This window comes from Mauremys reevesii, linkage group 1 (genome assembly GCF_016161935.1).
Source record: "Mauremys reevesii isolate NIE-2019 linkage group 1, ASM1616193v1, whole genome shotgun sequence".
Taxonomy (NCBI): domain Eukaryota; kingdom Metazoa; phylum Chordata; order Testudines; family Geoemydidae; genus Mauremys; species Mauremys reevesii.
The window spans coordinates 240,558,504-240,580,962 of NC_052623.1; the positions used below are offsets into that span (position 1 = coordinate 240,558,504).

The following is a 22,459-nucleotide window of genomic DNA, read 5'->3' on the forward strand; positions in this document are numbered from 1 at the left end:
CCAGGAAAATGCTATGCTTGCTCAGCCCCAGCAAACAACTAAAATGAGGATAGGAGTGTTCTTTCCAAGCCTACATTTACCCATTTCTAGAAGAAAATAACCCACCTGGAGTCCAAATTTTCCCTGACCACTAGTAAATCAACAGGGCCGCCCAGAGGATTCAGGGGGCCTGCGGCAAAGCAATTTCGGGGGCCCCTTCCATAAAAAAAGTTGCAATACTATATTCTTGTGGGGGCCCCTGCAGGGCCCAGGGCAAATTGCCCCACTTGCTCCCCCCTCCCACCTCTGGGCAGCCCTGTAAATCAAATCAACATTGTGTGCTGCCCTGAGCTAGAAATGGTTTGGTCTGGTACAGCAGACCATTTCCAATAAGTAAGGATGTTGGTCTGTCAGACATGGGCATGCCATCAACTTCACACGCAGCCACACAGCAGTTCTGCTTATTTAGTGGTTGCACCTGCAGAACATGCAGCTTTTTTAACTGTTTAGTCTGTGGTCTGCCGGGTGTTTTAGAAGAGTCTCTACAGTGATGCATTCTTACTTGGTACACAGAGAATAACTCCATGTAGGATAAACACCTTTAAACAGATCTGCTCACAGAGGAGCACGCGATTAGTTTTCAATTTCAAGAAGTCTAGTTCCGAGTTCCATGTGTCATTTACATGGGAGGAGCAGGAGAGAATTAGATGTACCTGGAAGAGAGCTCTTTCCTGAAGTGAAGCTGCTCTGTTCTTATTCTCCTCAGATTTCCTGCCATTCTAACATACTCTTTATCCAGGGATTCTCTGTGTTCTTCTAAAAGATGGAGCTTTTTAATCCAGCGATTTATCTTCTCTTCTAGCACTTGCTTGAGGTCCTATTCATTTTTAAAGTTAAAAATACCACATGGTTATAAGAGTGTAGCATAAGGTTTACTGAACATGGCACTTAGAAGTATACAGGATCTCTGGTCAGCAGAGACAGCCTCTCCCTATCTGCCATACCTTAGTAGTCTAGTAAATGTCCATATACTAGACTGTCAGCAGTAAGTAAACAAGGATGGACTTCATGCAACATTGAGTTTAACCCCCCTCAGTTTTTTGAAGGGGAAAGACAGATAAGGACATGGCATCATAATAGCATAACCAGTACAGCTGTTTGAAAAGTGGCTTTTCATCTATTTTTTCAAAGGAAGTAAATATTTTTGCAGAAAAAACATCTCCTTCAAAAAAATCTTCCATTGAAATTAAAGACTTTTGAGATAAAAAATTGGGTCCAGACTAACAAAAAACCAACATTGCAAATAAAAAAAAATTATTTACCACCATTTTTTTTGTTTCCTTTAAAAATTGTGGAAGACATTTACTCGTTAGACCAGCCCTAATAATCACCAAACACACAGAAGCTTTCCAGAAGGTTCAGAGCATGGCATTATATGCTATTTTACAATTCTTTATTTGTGGCTTCACATTAGGTGACGCAACAGGCAGAGAGAGTGAAAGACTATGCCTTTTAGTAGCATGGGAGAAAGTAACTCCAGTTACAGCAATTGGAGTGTTTCAGGGTACAGTTTATATGAATGTGTACCAGATTTAACCATGCTAATGTGCAAGTTAAATGTTGTTTACTTTGTCTGAGGCCTATCTGGTCAATGGAGCAATGTCTTTCAGCTAGCGGCAACACCTTTCAAGAATGAACTCCAAGTGGCAGTGAGCATGCACTGCAGATGGACAGGTATAGTGTCTATCATGTGATTAGTAAGACTGCAGTAGAGCACTACCTGAACACTTTTTGGGGAACTGTTTCTTGGCTTACAATTCCACTTCTGCTAAACTGGGGATGAGGATTCTTGTGTTAATGTAACTTTTACAGAGTAGAGTCAGTTCTACACAATGACTAGCCTAACTGATGCAATTTCTCATGGTACTTGAAAATTATACAAAAATCAGAAAAAGTTATTGCTCATGCTATTTACTCTCAAAGAAATGCTTTCTGAAAGACCAGACAGCAAGATCCTGACGAGAACTCCTTTAACAATTTAGACACCAGTCCTGGCAATAGACTGGTATAGTCAGGGAGGTGGTACCATTAAATTGTGAATTGTCTACTCAGTAACAGCAACCTAGCCGCCGCATAAGAGCAACATTAGACATGTCACATCCCCCACTTACTTGCATCACTTTTTGGTGGCAAACAAAAAAAAAACACACCCGGAAAAATCCCAAGAAGTCTCACTGAAAGAAAAAAAATACAAGTTATCCCAGACTGTCAAACTCTTGGGACTACTCAAAACTGAGTTGCAGTCAAATGGGTGCTACACAGGTCAGTTGTATGCAGAATGTGGAAGATAAGCTTTGGCTAAATACGAAGATGGACAATCGAATAGCAGCTGTAAATGTGGGCATGAAGGAAAAGCCCCAGATGTCAACTAAGCTCTCTTTATACACTTCAAGGAGAAGAGGGTGTAGGGAGCACTGCTTGCTGGACTTGCAATCAAGGGACAAGCCCTTCAGCTTGTCTCTTCACTTGGATTAAACGATTTTAAGGCAAGTGACAATTGGTTTACCAGATGGAAGAAACACTTCAATGTTGCTTCCAAAAAAAGGGAGCATGGCAAAAGCAGTTGGTGGGCAAACCAGCAGCTGAGCAATGGTAGTGTGAAAAAATTCCTCACATTCTTGAAAAAAAGTTTTCCTCAGCTGACAGCTACAATGCTTACTAAACACAACCTTATCTGAAAGGGCTCTGTGACAGAGGACATGTAGAAAAAAAAAAATGGAAAGCTTCAAAGGACTGTGCTTGTCTGTGCCAACCTGGATCAGAGTGACAAATGGCTGCTGTTCATGATTGGGAAGTCAAAACAACCCAGATGCTTTCCGCAGAATTTCAGTTATCCTTTCCTCAATTACGTCAGTTCAGTGAATGCCTGGGTGACAGGGGAGTTTTCATCAACTGGCTAAAAAAGTGTGATCGCTGGCTTCGCTTGCAAAACCTTAAGATAGGCCTCGTCTTGGGGGGTGTGGGTGGGGGGTGTGTGTGGAGCAGTTATCCAGTGAGTGGCTCTCACTAACATTCACCTTGAATTTTTGCCCAAGTGCTACATCTTTGATGCAACCTATGGATCAAGGTGTGATTAAGAACACGAAGGGACATTACCAATCAACAATTGCAAACCAGATCATTGTTGCTCTTGATGCGAACCCCACAGATATTCAGACAGTCCTGAAAACTCTACATTCGCTAGATTGTGTTCATCTTTGTTGCCGAGGCACGGCAAGATGTAAAGCCGACAATTTCCAATCGTTTCAGGAAAGGCAAATATATTGTGATATTGAACAGTTTGACAACCCCCTGAATGATGCTCCACTTCAAGCAAGCATGGAAAAGGAGGACTTGGTAGCAGCTGTGGATTTGCTCATATTCAGAGAGCTAACCGATGAGGAATTACTGAGCGCTGCAGCAAGGCCAGAGAAATGAGCTTGTGTTGATGAAACATTTCATAATCAAGAGGAAAATCAAGAGAGTGAGGATGATTTTGATGAAGATCCTCTGACAAACTCTGAGCTGTTGAAGGCTTTGAACAAACTCAGCACTTTTCACAGCTAGAGGGACTTGATGACAGGGTCTACAGGTCTCTTTGGGACATTATGACTGAGAAGAAGCAGAGCAAATTAACAGAGTTTTTCATCCAAAATGAGTGAGTTCATCCATTTCTAATTAATTTAGAAGTTGATACTCTGTAAATAGAATACGCTGATGTGGAATACTGCTCTAATTTAGGTAATTACATTATTATTTGCTTAGCAACTTCCCTTATCCAGGGCAACTTACAGTGCATACAAAGAATTACCGTTAAGTGGAAGTACAAAAAGGGTTTACAAATAAGAGCAAGAGGTTGTGTTTGTTGTCATGGTTGATGTTTGATTTTTTAAACATAAAAATAAAACTAGATACTTTTATAATCACTCAGTACCACTTTCTTGATACAGTATAGTAGTAAGCTACGAACGCAGAACAGAGCCCAGGTGTAAAATATGCAGTACCTATACTAATGTAATACTGTAGCAATAATAATAAACATGCTTCAAGTTGTTGCAATTCTAGATTGTTAGCACATACTGTAGCTGTTTGATGTATCAGAAGAAGCAGGCTGCCTTTGGTCAGACGACACTCCCAAAACAGCCATAGCTGCTTAGGAGTGACATAGCAAAAGGGCACCGATATGGTGCTACTAACAAATGTCTACGGTTGTTCCTTTTAGGCTATCTTCCTGTTTCACCAATTGTTCATTGATAACAATGGATATAGTGGAAATGTTTTAAAAGAGGATGTAACATGTGCTCTCAGATCTGTACTGGCCGCCTGTTAGTTTCCGGGGTGGAATTTATAGCATGAATTCTAACCAAGATGGTTTGAGATGATTGGTTGAGACCACTGCTCTTCTGAGATATCAGTGGCGCTGACAAGGTGCATCCTCTTAGGTCCCATTTGAGCTAGGGTGAGAGGAGAGATGTGTGCGCGTATTTTCCAAGAAGTTTGAACTAAACTCCCCAGCTTGGTCTGCCAAAGTTCAGTATGTTAACCCCATCTCCCCCCAACCCCCACTTCTCATGTGGTTTGGGTGAGTGCAGATAGGATGCACATGATATAGATTGTTTTGCAGGTTGCTATTATAGGTTATAATTTGAGGCTATAAGGGCTGTCTTTCATGTTGGCATTCTTGCAACAGTTTTAAAACATACAATACTTAAAGCTAAGAGCAGTGATGGACACTAACAAGTTGAAAACAAACCATGGTCTATTAGTACATAGAAAGAAAGATCTGCTAGATTAGAACCCCTTAATATCAAAGGCAACTCAGAACCAAAGCAGAAGCTGAAGTTATTAAAAATATATTAAAATCTGAAGTAAGATGCAATTTTTTAAACAGCAAGGATAATAAGCCACTGAATAGCTTACTAAGGGATGTGGTAAATTCTCCATCACTTTGGGTCTTTAAGTAGATCAGATGTCTTGCTACTTGATATGATCTAGTTCAACCACAAGTTATTGGACTCTATATTGGTCCCTTTCTGTATAGAGAAAAATGCTGCAGGAATTATTGAATTAAATTCTATGGCTTTTGCTATGCAGAAGGCTAGACTAGATGTTCACAAGTCACTCCTGTCCTTCAAGATCTAGAACATTTTACTTTGAAGTAAACATGGCATCTGTCACCTTTAGAGTGACAACTTCTCTGATCAGTTGAGTACTTAGGGAGCTCAAGAGAAGTTTTAGTAGCCTGTATCTGGTATCCTAAATAGAAGTAGCAGCCTGTTCCTAATTCATCGCTCTGTTCCTTCTTTGATAGAAGAGTTTAGAAGAGGAAGTTTACTGATGTTCTTCAGAGGTAAGAGAAGAGATTCCTGAACAGGAACTAGGAAGACAAAATAGATAAAGTAGTACCCCTGCTTTCTGTTCCTGAAGAGACAGGCTGATACAGAACATCTTCAATAATGAGGTGCTAAAGCAAGATAAGGAAGTAGCTGGGCCACAGTGGAGGCTACAGAAGCATGACAGCAGCATACCTAGTGCCATTTTAAAATCTTCTGTAACAAGTCCCTTGTCCCAGATATCCAGGAAACAGCAATAGTTTTGTTTCAAAGAAACTCAGGTCAGGAAACTACTCCTGTAAATTAATAAGGGGGAAACTGTATGGGAGGAGAGTTGTGCATAGTTATCTAGCGCTTGACAGCCCTAAAAGGAGTTTAGACAAATATTAGGTGTTTCATAAGTATACTGAAGAGAAGATCACTCATATAACTCCATTAGTGTTAATAGGAGTTGCAGTTATGAACATGTACTCTAACAAAATGATAAAAAATTAATGCATCAGGCAGAAACATATCTAGCAAATAAAGCCTGTCTGAAGAATGACATGATTTTTTCTTTTTTTTTAGATTTCAAGAGACAGGGACACAGGATTAAAGTAGTTAGTAATACAGCTAACTTAATCCTTGTTCTTTGAATAATGACTTGCAACAGTTATTGTGAAAGAGGTAACCACAATTCAGTATGTTTGTTCCTTTCTGAGGCAGCTCTTGAGTAAAACTCTGTTTCTATATTGCAATAGCTTCAATTTAAGGACTAAACAAAAGAATTAAATGATCATGCCATATTTCTAGAATGTCTTCTATTCAGAAGAAATAATATAATCTATAAACCTGACCGCATGCTGTCTACTTTAGAAGTTTGACATACATTTTTAGATGCATGTAGTCATTTGTATGGAAAGCATCATTTCACACTCTCTTTGTTAAATTCTGGATCATAGCAGAAATCGGACCAGTTCTTAGTTTGAGTAAATCTCCTGTGCAAGTCACAGGAAGTGACCAGCCCTAAACGCCCACATCTTTTATTTAAGAAAGAAAAAAAAAGAAAAAAGAAAAAAAATAGATGTCACAGAACAGATGGGCAGTGTTAGCGGGAGTTAGAACAAGAATGCTTTTGGAACATGCTTAGTTTAGCTAAGAGAAGAAGGATGGCAAGGTCATTATTAGAGTTGGTCAAAAAAGAAAAAAACACAATAGTTTTGCTGGAAATTGAAAAAAAGGGTCTCATTTTCATTTAAATTCCACCCCCCAATAATAATAATAATAAAATTGATAAAGCAAACCTTAAAAAAAATTGGTTTTCAGTAAGAACAAGGGTTTTTCCTTTTTGTTGAAAAGCCCAGAAATTTTCATAAAAGTGAAATTTTTCCATGATGATTTGTTTAATGAAAAAGCTAATTTTGGATAAAAACAAAAATACAAACCACCACCACCCTGCCCACACACTTCAGCCAGTTCTAGACACACTCAGCCACTCATAAGTCTCAAGAGTACAGTTTCCAAAGTCTATGTTGTTCTGTCTAGACTGTATGGTCAATATGGAGGAAGGAAGAGGAGAAAAACTGGTTTCCTCTCTAAATTACACACCTCTGAAGTCCAGTCATCAGATATTTTTTCCTTTGAACCCTCCACTAACAAGCTAAATGTAAGTAAGGAGCCTAGATAACCCAATGCACCTGTCTCCAGAAGTAGTGTTGTAAAACTTAGGGCTTGCCTACACTTAAAATGCTGCGCTGCTGTAGCACTTCAGCGACAACTACCTACACTGACAGGAGACTGTCACATGCGTCTGATGAAGTGGGTCTTCACCCACAAAAGCTCATGCTCCAATACGTCTCTTAGTCCATAAGGTGCCACAGGACTCCGTCGCTTGCTACTGACAGGAGAGGTTCTTCTGTCAGCATAGTTATTCCACCTGCCTGGTAGGCGGTGGTCAGGTTGATGGGAGAATTTTCCCGTTGACCCGAGTGCTGTCTACACCAGGGGCTAGGTCAGTTTAACTGTCGCTCAGGGGATGTAGTTATACCAACCTAATTTCCTAGTGTAGGCCAGGTCTTAGTGACCATAGCTAGATAGGTACAGCAGTACTAACCTTAGGCTTATTTTAACTGTGTGTGATTTAGTCTGTGAAGTAGGAGACGGTAAGAGCTGGGCTAACACGCTTCTTTTGGTCTAAGTCCTTTCGAGGGAGTTTTTACTCAAGATTAAAAGGGTTACAACTATACGGCGCTGATAACTCCCCAGAGGATGTGAACAGGCACAGTCTGGGTGCATTAGCTTTGGAGAGGACCCCTTTCACACGAATGCAAGAGGGACTAGGAGCACAGAAGTGTTGTTCAAGGTCTGGTGTGAGGATGTCCACTGCAGAACTGGCATGCTTTAGCGAGCAGGCAGTACTGATACAGAAAGAAGAGACACCCAACTATTAAGCCTGGTCTAGACTAGAAAAAATTACCTACTGCTGCAGGTTTTAACCTCGGCGTGTCATGCTCCATTTTTGCTGTTAAAATGCCATGTAACTCCATGGATTTTAGGGATCAGTTTGGCCAGCATCAGTTCACTTCGACACTAGAGTGACCAGGCAGCAAGTGTGAAAAATCAGGACAGGGGATAGTCGGGGGGATAATTGACACCTATATAAGACAAAACCCCAAATATCGGGACTGTCCTTATAAAACCGGGACATCTGGTCAACCTCTGATACCTATTTGAGCAGTGAGTAATTTTTCTACTGTAAGCGAGGCCTGGTCCACACTAGGATATTAGGTCGGTATAACTACATTGCTCAGGGGTGTGAAAAATCCACAGCCCAGAACAATGCAGTTAAACTAACCTAATCGTCAGCATAAACTGTGGTGGTTCGATGGGAGAATTCTGTTAACCTAGCTACCACCTCTTGGGGAGGTGGCGTACTGATACCGACAGTAGAACCTTTCTTGTAGGCATAGGTAGAGTCCTCACAGAAGTGCCACAGCAAGGAAAGTCTCATCCTCAGGCTGCCGCTACCACAAAAACAAAGCAGAAGACTATATGTAGAAGTTTGTCTTCCCAGGTGATGATCCTGATTCAGAGGCAACTCTGTTCCTGGGTGAGCTATTGAGATCAGGTCTGATCTAAAGTTTTCCATCCAACCTTTTGATACAAAGTTGGGTTTTCAACAATATGTACACCCCTCCACCTCCCAAAAAGTGTCTGATTTCTAGAGAAAAGTGGGGTTTTTTTTATTATAGGGGAAATCTGAAAATCCCCAAAAAAGTTTATTTGGAAATGCTATAGGTTGGGTTCCCAGACCAACTACCTCATGATACAGAACCATCAGGTATTTTCCGTATTTACCACAGCAACATAGCAAGAGAGGAGAATAGTGCATCATGGGATATGTAGTGTGGCCAAGGAGCTCTAGCCCATAAACAATGGTTGCATGGGATATGTAATCTGTAGTTTGGGTGAGGCACAGTGGTGACATTTCCAAGTCAAAAATTTGGTTTTAAGTCTAAAGGTTTTTGGCTAATGAGTAATTTTTCCACCACAGAAGAACCCTTTTGCCATTTTCCAACTAGCTGTCATTGAGATGTTTAAATTACACCTGAATTGTCAATATGGTATGTGGAATAGAAGAAGTTCAGGTTTATACAGCAAGTATGGAGGAAAACAGTGTTTTCCTCATGAAACCACTCAATCTACCCTTCCATTCAGGCAAGTAAATGCATAACCACAAGCAAATGAGAAATATACCAAAGAAGAAAGGATAAAATGAGGAGAAGTAGGGTATAAAATGGAGGGGTTCCATTTGTTTTAAAAAAAATCTGCCCATCCTTTAATTAGAAAGCCCTTCATTGCCATATTTGGGGTCGGGAAGGAATTTTCCTCCAGGGCAGATTGGTAGAGGGCAGGGATCACTTACTGGAGGATTCTCTGCACCTTGAAGTCTTTAAACCACGATTTGAGGACTTCAAAAGCTCAGACATAGTTTAGGAGTTTGATACAGGAGTGGGTGGGTGAGATTCTGCGGCCTGCGTTGTGCAGGAGGTCAGACTAAAGTCAGATGAGACCATTATGATTGTCTAAAGTCTATAATTCTAGGATTGTTATCAGTTCTGTCCTCAAGCATCATCTGAAGGCTACACCAAACACCCTCCCTTAGCTTTTTAGCTCTTCAACACCACCACTTCAGAAATAATGTGGCTTGAAGAGCAGGGTTACTTACCACAAGCTTTTTTTCACAAGTCTCGCTCACATTCACCTCAGGATCTGCTACCCATTGCAAAGTGGTCACAACAAGTTCCTCTGCTTCAGAGGCTTCCTCTTGCTGAAAAGATACATATTAATTCTTCAACATCACCTAAGCAGGATATCAGACTATTAACAGTACTAGAGAAATTTCTCCAATAAATGATGCGTCATGAAAGTAACTGACAGGAAGCACTGCCTCCAGATAATTGGATTCAAATATAGTCGTTCAAAACTGCCTCACTTCAGGTCTCAATTATGAATCACTTTATGCACCTCGGCATGGGCTATTTATATCTCCAGTTTACTCTCATCCCTTCACACAGATTCTGCAGAACAATTACACCTCCCTCCCATACAGGAGAGTAGGCTGGGACAGAGCCTCAACTGTGCACGGCACTCAGTTATGCACTGGCCACCACATCTGAGCCAGTGCAGCAGGGATAGGAATAATCACCAGGGAAAAGGCAGGAACTGATTACCGTAGTAAGGTGGAAGCAGGGGACAATCACAATTTGGTCCAGTTCAGTCCCTCAGTTGCTCCTGGGACAGCACAAGTATGCATTTCCCTTTACTCCGGTCTTATGGTAACTCTAAGGTTCAGTTCTCAAGGCAGAAAGTGAGTGTGACATAGGGAATCTGGTTGATGCATTTGTTTTAAATTAGAGAAGCCTTCCACTACAGGAAAACAGAAGGATGCTCCTAAGAGACCAGTTCTCTATCCATTGATTAATGTGGAAACATTGACTATGCGATGATTTGAAAAAGACTAAAAATCTGAAAGAGCCCAACATTCCTATAAATAGTTACTTATGCAATATCATACCAGTTTTTGGATGGTAGCCTTAAAGTTTTCTCCCATTTGTTCAGGCCCTTGCAGTAACAATAGCACCTCTCGGTCCAATGTTTCGTCCAAAGCCGCCCATTCAATTCCAGCGAGCTATACATTTTTTAAAAAGCCAAACAGGTGTCCCTTGAGATCTTTTGTATTATAAAGACCAGCACCAGTAATATATAGAACTGTTGGGAGTACTGCTGTGTTATGTTTACCAGAAGGTCAGAGTTACTGGGAATTTTAAGCCTATCAATGCTGCAAAAATGCATCATGTCATGGAGATTTAAGAACTAGAAATGTTGTTGGAATGGTCTGAGCGAGGTAGATCTCCTCACCCACCCACCCACAAAAATGGATAGGGTATTAGGAGTCCTGGAGTGACAAAGAATAGAAAGGAGTCTAGACCTGTTTCGCACTTGTTTTAATAGGACCTCACCTCATGCTATTATCCTTTGACACATAATGAAAATCTGAAACATAATATGGAGGCTCACTACAATGAAGGCTACTGTTCAAAACTTCTGCACAGGGAAATATTTTGCTTTCCCCTGTTAGATTACTGCCTGTCCAATTATTCCTCATGCTTTCAAGTCCACAGAAGGCACAGTGCATTTTAACATTACTTCATAGTCCCCTGCAATCTCTTTCTGCAAACGCCTCCCTCACCTGGTTCGTGCACTCAGAAAATGGTAAAGTGACCAACAGACTCATCTCACTGACTAAGCTAGAGGCAGTCAGTGCTGTTAGGAAGACTTTTAAAAGTGTAGCTGGACAAAGATTTCATTGCGCAAGCTAGTGGAAATATAGGTTTATATGCCATGGCAATGATTCCCTTTAACAAGGCTGTATACCAGTAACAGAAGTACGAGCTGTTCCGGTCTGTAACAAGACAGTGCTGTAGGACAGCAACGGTGTAAGCGAAAGGAGGACAGTACTCTAAAGTCAGTCCTTCTAACATGCACAGAGCACCAAATCATACAGGAATGGGACTAGGGTTGCACTCCACAGCACAGAAGCTATTTTTCAATAGTTCTTTCAGAGCACTGGAAAGGTAAGAGAGTGTTGGTAGTCAGGTATTCATCTCTTGCCACTAGGTTGGTTTGACTCCAACCGAGGCTAGCAAGAACCAAAAGTGGCTCCCTTCAGATAGCTGTTCAGTCTAGCACATTCGTGTTCTCAACTGTCACGCGTCCCATAGAGTTGGGAGAAGAGCTGATTTTTCAGTTCTCTGGCAACTGAAAAAAACCTGGCAAATGAAATTAGAAAACTTCAGAAAAACTTGTTGAATAAAAAAAAAAATCCATTTGGGGTCAAATGAAATGTCGTTCATCCAGAAATATTTTGTTGGGTGCATTTTTATAGGATTAGATTTAAAAAACAGCTGGAGGAGGACAAGGAGCTGCCACCCTCCTTACAAAAACTTTTATCCCAGTGGTCAGGGTGCTCATCTGGGATGTGGGTTCTTTTGCTGCACGTAGAAGAGGGGTTTGAAGTTGGGTCTCCCATAGTGCAGGAGAGCACCCTAGTCACTGGGCTATGGGATATTCTGGTATAAGTCTCCCTCACTCTCCCCTATTGAAGGTTTTCTACTTTTAATAATCAAATAGTCATTGGAACAAGGACTTTGGTCTCCCTGCTTCTAGGAGAGTGCCTCAGTTACCAGGCTATGGAGTCACTTACTTTCCCTGGCCCAATGACTATTCACGGTCATTCACAAAGACAATTCATAGTCATTCAAGCTCACAAGGAATAGCCACTGGGCCCTCTTCCCTTCCTCCTCTTTTATGAATGGAATCGAAGTCCTGAGAAGAAATTCCTGGCAAAGCTATTTATTGAATTTGCGTCAAGTTTGCAAAACAATTTTGGGTTGACAAAACTGCATTTTTTGATAAACTATTTGTGCAAGTGTCCACATTACAAAAAACACCACAACTGACACCCATTGATAAACTTAGCAGAGGCACCAAGATTTAAGTGACCTTAGATGCTGGACAGACTAACCAACGTCTCTACTTCCTTCCCATTCATTCTCCGCCCATGGGTATAGCCCTGCTGCATATGATAAGCTTGTGCTGCCAGTGTAGCAGTTGTCTGGTGACTTATGGACTTCAGACTCCAGGCCTATCTGTTCAGAACCAAGAGTCCCGTGCATAACCCACGGTAGTTTTGAGCCACGAGGGTCCTTCCTATGTAGGAAGTTATTAGTGGTGCAAGACATGTACATAATTTGAAGTGTTCAAACAAAGTTTCATACCTCTATAGATTGTTGAGCAAGTGCCAATTCACTGTGCAATGAATTTGTCCCTTCAAGGATGCTGCTGTTAAATTTGTATATCAGTGGGAAGTCTATGCCATTTCTAGAAGGAGAAAAGAACAGCAAAAATTTTACATAAAAATCCACCAAGTTTTTTTCCCTGAGAAAAAGGAAAATTACTGGAATTCCCAATTCAGATACTCACGAAATCAGCTCTTGCTGCATTTGTTGCATATCATTTACCAGTTTATTTTTTTCCACCCGTAATGTCTAGAATCACATCCAAAGAGAGTTCATAAATTCACTTGTTATACAGAATAAGAACTTATAAAAATTTGTATTTTTCTCAAATGCTCCCACAAGGAAAAGCCACTACTCTACCTCGATTACAGAGGAGTATTCCACAATGGTAGACTTCAGTTCTTGGATGTCCAAATCTCTCTGCAAAGGTTGAGTGGAAAGAGAGTTAGTGGCACAGAACCTAGTGGCTAGCATGCTGAAATGAAGAAACTGGCATTACTTCAGTCACACACTGTACATGAGACTCTCTTGCTTGACAAGTTAGCAAGTTATGCTGTTAGAATTTGAATTGCAAATCATGATCTTCCAGAGCTTTACAAAGAGGTCAGAGCACTGCTAGGATAGAGATAAGGGTAAAGAAAGGAAGGGTTTAATCTCATAATAGTTTTATACTTTCTGTATTTGGAAATCCAACCAAATGTACATAGTTGTATTTGTGAGGCAATCCTAAATAGAAAGCAAAGTTTGGAGGCCTTCCCCACTCCCTTTAGACCACACCCTCTCTTCCCATTACTGATATTCTTCACAGCTTGTGTATTTTGTCTGTTATTCATTTTTTTACTGCTTTTTAGAGATGCAAGTAGTAGGAGGTTAAATAAAAAACACAAGTGATTAGAACTTTCAGGTGGTTTAGTTCTAAAACGTATGTGCTTATAGCTGTGGGGTATTTTTAGTCTAAGGGTTTGGCTACACTTGCAGGTGTGCAGCGCTGGGAGTTACAGCTGTCTTCGTACAGCTGTGTAGGGAAAGCGCTGGTGTGTGGCCACACTCACAGCTACCAGTGCTGCAGTGTGGCCACATTTGCAGCGCTGTTGGGAGTGATGCATTATGGGCAGCTATCCCAGCGTTCAAGTGGCAGCAACGTTCTTTTCAAAAAGAGGGGGGTGGGGTGGAGTCTGACAGGGAGCGGGGGGGGAGAGAGAGTGGGGATTTTTGGAGCCGACACTGTGTATCAGCTCCCTGCCTTGCAAAATCTGAAAATTTCCCCGACCCCTCATTTACTCTTAACTGCAAACAGCCTGCAGACCAGATAAGCAGCTGCTCCAACGGACTCCCTTTCTCTTCCCCGCCCCCGCTGTTTCTCTCATCAAGCAAACACTGATCCCCCTGCCTGCCTCATTCACAGCAAGGTAGTGGGTTATCTCAATTGATTGTTCACAGTCAGTTACAGATTGATCACAGCAAACAGGAGCTGTGTTTGTTTTTTAGATAAGCAGCTCCCGGAGCCCCGAGTTCACAACAAAACAAAGAGAGGCATCATAACAAAACAAAGAGTAATTTAGTTAAAAGCATTCTGGGATATCTCCTAATACCCTGGAGGCCAATAACAGCGCTGGTGTGTGGCCACACTTTACGAGCAGCGCTGCAATCATTATACCCCAAGCAGACCAGGTGTACAGCCAGCGCTGCAGCCAGGGAGTTGCAGCGCTGGATGTGACCTGCAGGTGTGGACAGTTACTAATTGCAGCGCTGGAAAGCCTCCACCAGCGCTGCAACTCTCAAGTGTAGCCATACCCTAGAATTTTAACAAAACATGTCAAAAAGTAATAAACACCCCCCCACACACACACACTTAGCCTATTTCAAATACTTTAAGAGCACTGTACAGGAACTCAGAGATTGGGCCAAACTGAAGCTAATTACCAGCTGTAATGGGTTTCAGAGTGGTAGCCCTGTTAGTCTGTATCAGCAAAAAGAATGATGAATATATTTTTTTTAAACTACAAAACTATTTCCCCATGCTAATTGCTCCCCTACTGTTACTCACACTTTGTCAACTGTTTGAAATGGGCCATCCTGATTTTTTTTTTCCTCGTGATAAAGTTTTTTCCCCTGCTGGTAATAGCCACCTTAATTGATTCGTCTCATTAGAGTTGGTATGGCAACGCCCATTTTTCATGTTCTCTGTGTATATACACATCTTCCTACTGTATTTGCCACTTAATGCATCTGATGAAGTGGGTTCTAGCTCACGAAAGCTTATGCCCAAATAAGTTTGTTACTCTCTAAGGTGCCACAAGTACTCCTGTTCTTTCAGCTGTAATTGAATGCTAAACTGTATTATACGGTTAAGCCACTAGGTGGCACTGTGTGCAAGATACCTCATTTTAAACAAATCTCAGCCATACCTACCAAAGTATTAAAGCATCTTAGGATGAACACATCTGGTGTGTTTAATAGGCAAGCTACGTAGCCAGTCTATATCTGGTACATAAGTTCATGACAGCAGTCACCACTACATTAACTACCCCCCTGAAACTTTGATGGCTTGGATAAACAAACCCCAAATTTATACCATGGCTGTTTTTGTCTTAAGGCTCTGTATGGAACAAACAGGTTGCATAAGGTTTATGAACAAAAAAGTCCCCCCACACACACTTTGTTCAGATCTCTGCAGGTGTGGGCGCAGAAAAGAGGGCTGCACAAATGCAAAATAAAAATAAAATCAACTAAGAGAAGCACTGATGCGAGTGTTTCACATTTCAGGTTTAAAATGTAGAATTAGTTAAAGTGGCAACTTACTGACAGTTTATATGGCTACGCATGTTTCAAAGATGTATTACAGTTACATTAACAGTTCACATACTCAGAAGCTCAGATACAGAGCATTCCTTAAAGCAGAAGCAACATGAAATATTTTTGGTACACTGTCCCTTTTTACTATTATTTTAAAACCACAAGAATAGTTGTTCACAAAAGTGAGGTTACATGCACTGAGAACCTATGCACCAATGAGCAAAGAAAAGGAAGTTGCTGAAAAAAGTCTATTCTAAGCCTGTAAGATCACCAAAATAAAACAGAAGATGGAGAACAGCTAAACTTTCATCCTCACATGTTTCCTGTGGCTGCAGCCTGGGAGAATAGTAATACTTAGATGTTGCTGTAGTACATTTAACTGAGAATTGGTTCTACTTCAATATCTTTTATTTCATGTTAGTGGCATCATAGGGGTAGTTTACTTTGTGAATAGTAGCTCATCCTGCAAGTGTCAATGTCTCCAAGCAAATCATAATTTTCTCTAATATATTCCTTATCCAAAATTTAGAGTCAGTTTATGCAAGTTCCTCTGTGGATCAATCACTGCAGGAGTACTCAGTCCTCCAGACTGCATTCAAAATCCAGTTTCTATTTGGTCAGTTGACTGGGTGAACATAACCCATAAGAAGAACAGATTAAAGAAGGCACAGAGGCTTTGAATCACTTGAGCTGTAAATCAACAATTGAGGATATTTTAGAATTTTAAGTCTTTGCCATTCTAGAGAACATAAGCTTTGCCTGAGGCACCTTTCCTATGAATTGTCTACTGCAATATTTATTTAATAAGTTACTTTTAAGTTGGAATCTCATCACATTTAGAATGCATGTGCAGTCCTTGTTGTAGAAACGTTGGTGGTCAGAATGTTTTCTGACCCAGTGATGAAATACATATTGACCAAGATTTTTGAAATGCACATCGGCTTGATTTGAGAATCCAAAAGGAGGCCCAGGATTCTAAATTACATTTGCATCCCCTATAACTCAAGCTGGGTTTTAAAAAGAGAAACCTAAGAGAAAATGTGTGCTCATAGGCAGAGATGCAATTTACCACATTTTACCCAGTGAGGAATAGCCCATGGAAGATCATTTAAATTGAAAAGTGATCTCAGCATTTTAGGCTTTTTTTTTTTTTTTTTTAAGTTTTTAGATTAGAAGCTAAAGTGTTGGGCATGCATGTTCTTCCCATCTACTTCAAAGAATATAGCCTGTCAAGTTTTTCTACCTCTTTTGGAGTCTGCTGTTTTTGCTGGATATAAACAGGCCCCTGTGTCTTTAGGGCCAGATTCCAATGCCCTAACTTATGTTGAGTAACATCTATTCCAGGATCAGCAACCTTAGGCATGTGGCTCTCCAGGGTAAGCCCCCTGGTGGGCCAGGCCTGTTTGTTTACCTGCTGCATCCGCAGGTTCGGCTGATCGCGGATCCCACTGGCTGCAGTTCCAGTGGGGGCGGTGGGAAGCTGTGCGGGCTGAGGGATGTGCTGGCCGCCGCTTCCTGCTGCCCCCATTGGCCTGGAGCGGTGAACCATGGCCAGTGGGAACCACAATCAGCCAAACCTGTGGACGTGGCAGGTAAACAAACCTGCCCGGCCTGCCAGTGTGCTTACCCTGGCAGGCCATGTGCCAAAGGTTGCTGATCCCTGATCTATTCATAGGCCCAGTGAAGTCATGGAGTAAGGTACTATCGCACAGAAAGGTATTAAACTATTATAGTAAAATGGTTTCATTAGCTTTCCCCATAAGTTAAAGTGCCCCATGTTCAGAAATTTCGATCAATACAGTCGCAACACAAAAGCTACTAACCTTCAATAGACTGGCATCTTTATTCACCACAGTGTTCTCATAAAGGTGCACTCGCATCTGAAGGGAGGAAGAGATTAGAGAAAGGCCTTTTATTGGCATGCAGATTCAAGTGCCCCGTATTACAATTTTAGCCCCCACCAGGGCCAGCTCTAGACCCCAGCACGCCAAGCATGTGCTTGGGGTGGCGTGCCGCGGGAGGGCGGCAGGCGGCTCCGGTGGACCTCCCGCAGGCGTGCCTGCGGAGGGTCCACTGGTCCCGCGGCTTCGGTGGAGCATCCGCAGGCGTGCCTGCGGGAGGTCCACCGGAGCCACGGGACTGGCGACCGGCAGAGCGCCCCCCACGGCATGCCGCCATGCTTGGGGCAGTGAAGTCGCTAGAGCCGCCCCTGGACCCCACCAACTAGTGGCAAGGGGGAAAGGGCATCATAAGCTTATATTGTGACCCAAAAACCTCTTAATGCCAACTAGCAGGCGGGGGGGTGTATAGGAGTTACAAGCGTCTCCTGAGTCCAGTGTGTACATATTAGTTGACCACAGAATGTCATGTGAGGTCTCAAATGAAATCCAGTGTCACACTGGTCATTAATATAGTTGTGAAAAGTATGTGTGAATGCTATGTCAGAAGTTCTGTCTATATACTGAAAAAAATCTGTGTTAAGTTATTAGTCACTAGCAAAGGTGGAAAAAAATAAATACAGGTTTTCAGGAGGTAAGGAACATGCATCTCTGTTGGGATGTAAACTATGCATTGTAAACTAACACAATGGATGCCCATTTTCATCCAAAGTCAGACGTTAACTAAGATGTGAAGTCAACAGGAGAGAAGCATACAGAAGAAAAAGCCCGGGGGTGGGGGGGGAGAGAGAGAGTTGTCCTGTTCATGAGTAAAGACAGTGAACTTTGTATTTCTAGAAGGCAAAGACTCCCCCCTGTTATCCTGCACCTATGAAAGTGGGGTCTCCTCCAGCCTTGGTTGAAAGTGCTGCAGAGAATTTTGAGCGAGAAACTTATTTAGACAGGAGGTTAACCTGTTAGCAATCTGAGTCTCTAGAAAGCGTATTAAGATTTTGATATACATAGAACTATTGGTTTCCAATATTTTGATTCAAGATCTCCTAGATCCCTAGTCTTTGATGATAAACTTATTCTTGTTGCCACCATATATCTGAGTGCTTTGGTTTAAAGCAGAGTTCTGGTCCTAAGCTGAGTCATACAAGCTAGCACCTGCTGTTTCTTTGGGAACAGGATAATTGGTATTTCTGAGAGTGTTCAGAGAATAAAGAACTGGACACTACATGGAATGCTTGGAGACGGCTCAGGGGTTGGTGTGGGCCATTCACTAACCGGTACCGAGGGAGCGAGGCCGGCAGGGGCCTGGAGGTAGCTCTTGCTTTGCCAGAGGCTGGTTCAGAGCAGGCACAGACAAGGCTGCCTAACGCTAAGAGATGCCTCACAACCCTGGGGAGTGTCACATTTATGAATTATCAATGGAAGTTTTACTCCTTGTTTACAAGTTGTGTGGGATGACACTGCTTGGACTCCTCTCACTGTGCCCTGAGGGATATTTTAGATCACAGTTATGAACAAAATACAGAATCACAGAAATGCGGGGCTGGAAGGGAGCTTGAGAGGTCATCAGCTCAGCGCCCTGTGCTAAGGTAGGACCAAGGAAACCTAGATGACTCCTGACAGGTGTTCGTCCAACTTGTTCTTATGAACCTCCATCATTGGAGGTTTCACAACCTCCCTTGGAAGCCTATTCCAGAGTTAAGCTATCCATAGAGTTAGAAAGTCCCCTCCTGCCTCAATATCCAACCTAGGTCTCCCTTGCTACAGATTAAGCCCATTACTTCTTGTCCTACCTTCAGTGGACATTGAGAACAATTGATCACTGTGTCCTCTTTATAAACAGCTATAAACTATTTCAACACTGTTACCAAGTTCCCCCTCAGTCTTTCACAAGACTAAACATGCCCAGTTGTTTTTTTAAACCTTTCCTCATAAGTCAGGTTTTCTAAACCTTTCATCATTTGTGTTGCTCTGGAGTCCTCTAGGAAAGATGTGGACCACTTTGGACTCCCTCCAATTTTGGTGCCCAGAACTGGACACAATACTCCAACCGAAGCCTCAGCAGTGCTGAGTAGAATGGGAGAGTTATCTGCTGTGCCTTACATACAACACTCCTGTTAAAACATCCCAGAACGATATTAGCCTTTTACAACTACATTACATTGTTGACTCATTCAATTTGAGATTCACTATGACCTCCCAGATCCTTTTCAGCAGACCTCCCATCTAGCCAGTTATACCCCATTGTATAGTTGCATGTTTGATCTTTTCTTCCTAAGCGAAGTACTTTGCACAGGTCTTTATTGAATTTCATCATGTTGATTTCAGACCAAGTTCACCCATTTGTCAAGGTAGTTTTGAATTACAATCCTGTCCTCCAAAGCACTAGCAACCCCCCTCAGTTTGGTGTCATCTACAAATTTGTATAATACTAGTCTCCACTGCATTATCTAAGTCATTAATGAAAATATTGACTAGAAGCAGACCCATGACTGACCCTTGTGGGATCCCACTAGGTACTCCCCTCCAGTTTGACGATGAGACATTGTACTCAGAGTAGTTATCAGTCTTTCATCCAGTTTTTCCACCTACAATTCTTTAATCTCTAGACCACGTTTCCCTAGTTTGGGTACAAGAATGTCATACAGGACTGTCAAAAGCCTTTCTAAGCATCAAGTTTTTATGTGTACAGTTTACCCCCATCCAAAGCTCAGTAGCCCTGTCAAAGACTACTTGTTCTTGACAGACCCAGGTTGGCTATTACTTAAAACCATATCATCATCTAGGGTCAGTGGCTCTCAAGCTTTCCAGACCACTGAACTCCTTTCAGAAGTCTGATTTGTCTTGCGTACCCTCAAATTTCACCTCATTTAAAATCTACTTGCTTACAAAAAAAAAATCAGACAGACATGCCACAGCACACCATTATTGAAAAATTTCTTACTTTCTCATTTTTACCATATAATTATCAAATATTTATATGCCAGTTGATTTATTGTACTTACATTTCAGTGTATAGTATATAGCGCAGTCTAAACAAGTCATTGTCTGTATGAAATTTTAGTTTGTACTGACTTCACTAGTGCTTTTTATGTAGCCTGTTGTAAAACTACGTAGATATATAGATGAATTGATGTACCCCCTGGTAGACCTCAGCATGTCCCCTGAGGGTATTCATACTCCTAGCTGAGAACCACTGCTCTAGGTGCTGATCTTGTAGCCAACCTGGAGCATTAAAAGTCATAATCTATGTAACTATTTGGCATGAACCAAGAGTCTGCAATAGTCATGTGTAACTTTAGTTGAGACAAGTGCTCAGGATAAAAAAGGTTCATTCTTTTTCCACAATATTTGTTGTGATATTTGCTTAAGCTTTAAGAGAGCTTTGAAACTCCCACAGACACATGCATTCCCCTTAGCCCATCTACACTGTGCTTTACTTCTTTTTATTATTTCATTTCTAGCACGGTGACCTTAACTAGTCTAGTACAGACAAGAATTCTTCTCAATGAGGTTGCAGTGAGGTGGAGAAGAAATAAAATGGTCCATCAGGAAGACTGCTAGAACCCAGATAGCACCATCCATAATCCAGGTTGTTACCAGCACATCACATCTTGTGATGGCAGACAGTGTCAGAGAGCTGTGGAACTCAGAGTAAATAGAGGGCTAGTTTGGTGAACAGTCTCTTATCAGTGATGATGAAGTTTAAATTTAAAGTACTTACTTGGAGCTCAGCTGCATCTTTGGATAGCTCCACAATCTTCTTCTGAAGGCCATCTGTATCCAAGGCATTCCTAATATTCTGATCAAAATGCAAACTATTAGACATAGCAAAGAAGAGTTACCAAATACACAGCTACCTTGATATAACGCCATCCGATACAACACGAATTCGGATATAACGCAGTAAAGCAGTGCTCTGGAGCGGCAGAGCTCCACGCTCTGGTGGATCAAAGCAAGTTTGATATAATGCGGTTTCACCTATAATGTGGTAAGATTTTTTTTTGGCTCCCAAGGACAGTGTTCTATCGAGATAGAGGTGTACTATTTTGGATGACCTGTTGAGAGAGACGGATAGTAAGATTTCCTCCTTTCAAATCGCTCCTTACTGACTGGCCCCTCCAAAATACTCCAATGGGGGTGGGGGGGGGAGGGGAGAAAGATGATCAATATCCTTACACCATGCAAACCCTGCCTCCCTCCCCCACACCCCCCTGGCCTTATAATGTGGACACCTACAGTGTCTACTGCATAGAAACCAAACCGGCTAGCTCTGGCTGCCTGCTGCCCAGCAACACTGATCTTTCCAACACAAGGTGCTGATGTACTTTTATTGGCACTCTCTCTATGCCAACACAATCCTGAGTTTTGTCTTATTCAGGAAATATACTATAAACTCCCCCCATTCAAGGCTGCACTTGGATCAGGTTCCCCACAGTACCACCCCCATCACTCCCCAGAAGCTTTAGGCAGCTCTTGAAACTTTGAAAGACAGTACACCTTGGAGCAATTCCTAGACAGCAACCTGTCTAGGCACACCCAAGCTAGCTTTAATTTACCAACCTATGAATAGCAGTGAAGCCGTGGCAGCATATGCTCACCTGGCACTCTGGGTACATACTCAGGTGACTAACCCACGCTGAAGTTTGTGCTGCTATGGTTTCGCTATTGTTAGTACTTACAGTAGATACACTAAGCTACTGTGGGTCGGTCTACACATCCTGCAATCACACATACCCCTGCATGCCCACCTCCCCTGCAGTGTTAGCCAACACACATTATGCATATAATACATTAATATAACTTCCCAAAACTATATTATGCTCTTCCCACAATTCCTGTCACCCACGTCAAGTATCCCACAACACTTTACAAAGTTGACTTTAGCATTAGGCAATAGGAAGCCTGTAAAAGCCAAGATATATGACTGTCCTAGCACAGCTTGGGATGTACCGCTACACCCAATGGGTTTGGGATGTGGTATCTAGAACAGAGACAAGGAAAGGTACAGAGCAACAAAATAAGGAACTGGTCAGTTGGATCTTCAGTGACAGTGCTTTTTAAACTTGAAACAGCCATA

The 22,459-nt window shown here is 41.9% G+C and overlaps 1 protein-coding gene across 7 annotated transcripts in view; it reads right to left on the bottom strand.

The window, feature by feature from the left end:
* LOC120407247 (inositol 1,4,5-triphosphate receptor associated 2-like) overlaps window positions 1-22,459 on the bottom strand; it is a 65,188-nt gene that overhangs the window by 26,691 nt on the left and 16,038 nt on the right. For 6 of the 7 annotated variants that reach the window (XM_039542781.1, XM_039542789.1, XM_039542787.1 and 3 more), the window contains 8 exons: window positions 21,104-21,181; window positions 17,311-17,367; window positions 13,052-13,111; window positions 12,876-12,940; window positions 12,671-12,773; window positions 10,408-10,521; window positions 9,559-9,660; window positions 693-856 (listed from right to left, as the gene is read on the bottom strand). In XM_039542781.1, coding sequence (XP_039398715.1) covers window positions 693-856; window positions 9,559-9,660; window positions 10,408-10,521; window positions 12,671-12,773; window positions 12,876-12,940; window positions 13,052-13,111; window positions 17,311-17,367; window positions 21,104-21,181 — 743 coding nt within the window. The remainder of the gene's footprint in view (window positions 1-692; window positions 857-9,558; window positions 9,661-10,407; window positions 10,522-12,670; window positions 12,774-12,875; window positions 12,941-13,051; window positions 13,112-17,310; window positions 17,368-21,103; window positions 21,182-22,459) is intronic. The other variant, XM_039542778.1, reaches the window with a different exon arrangement.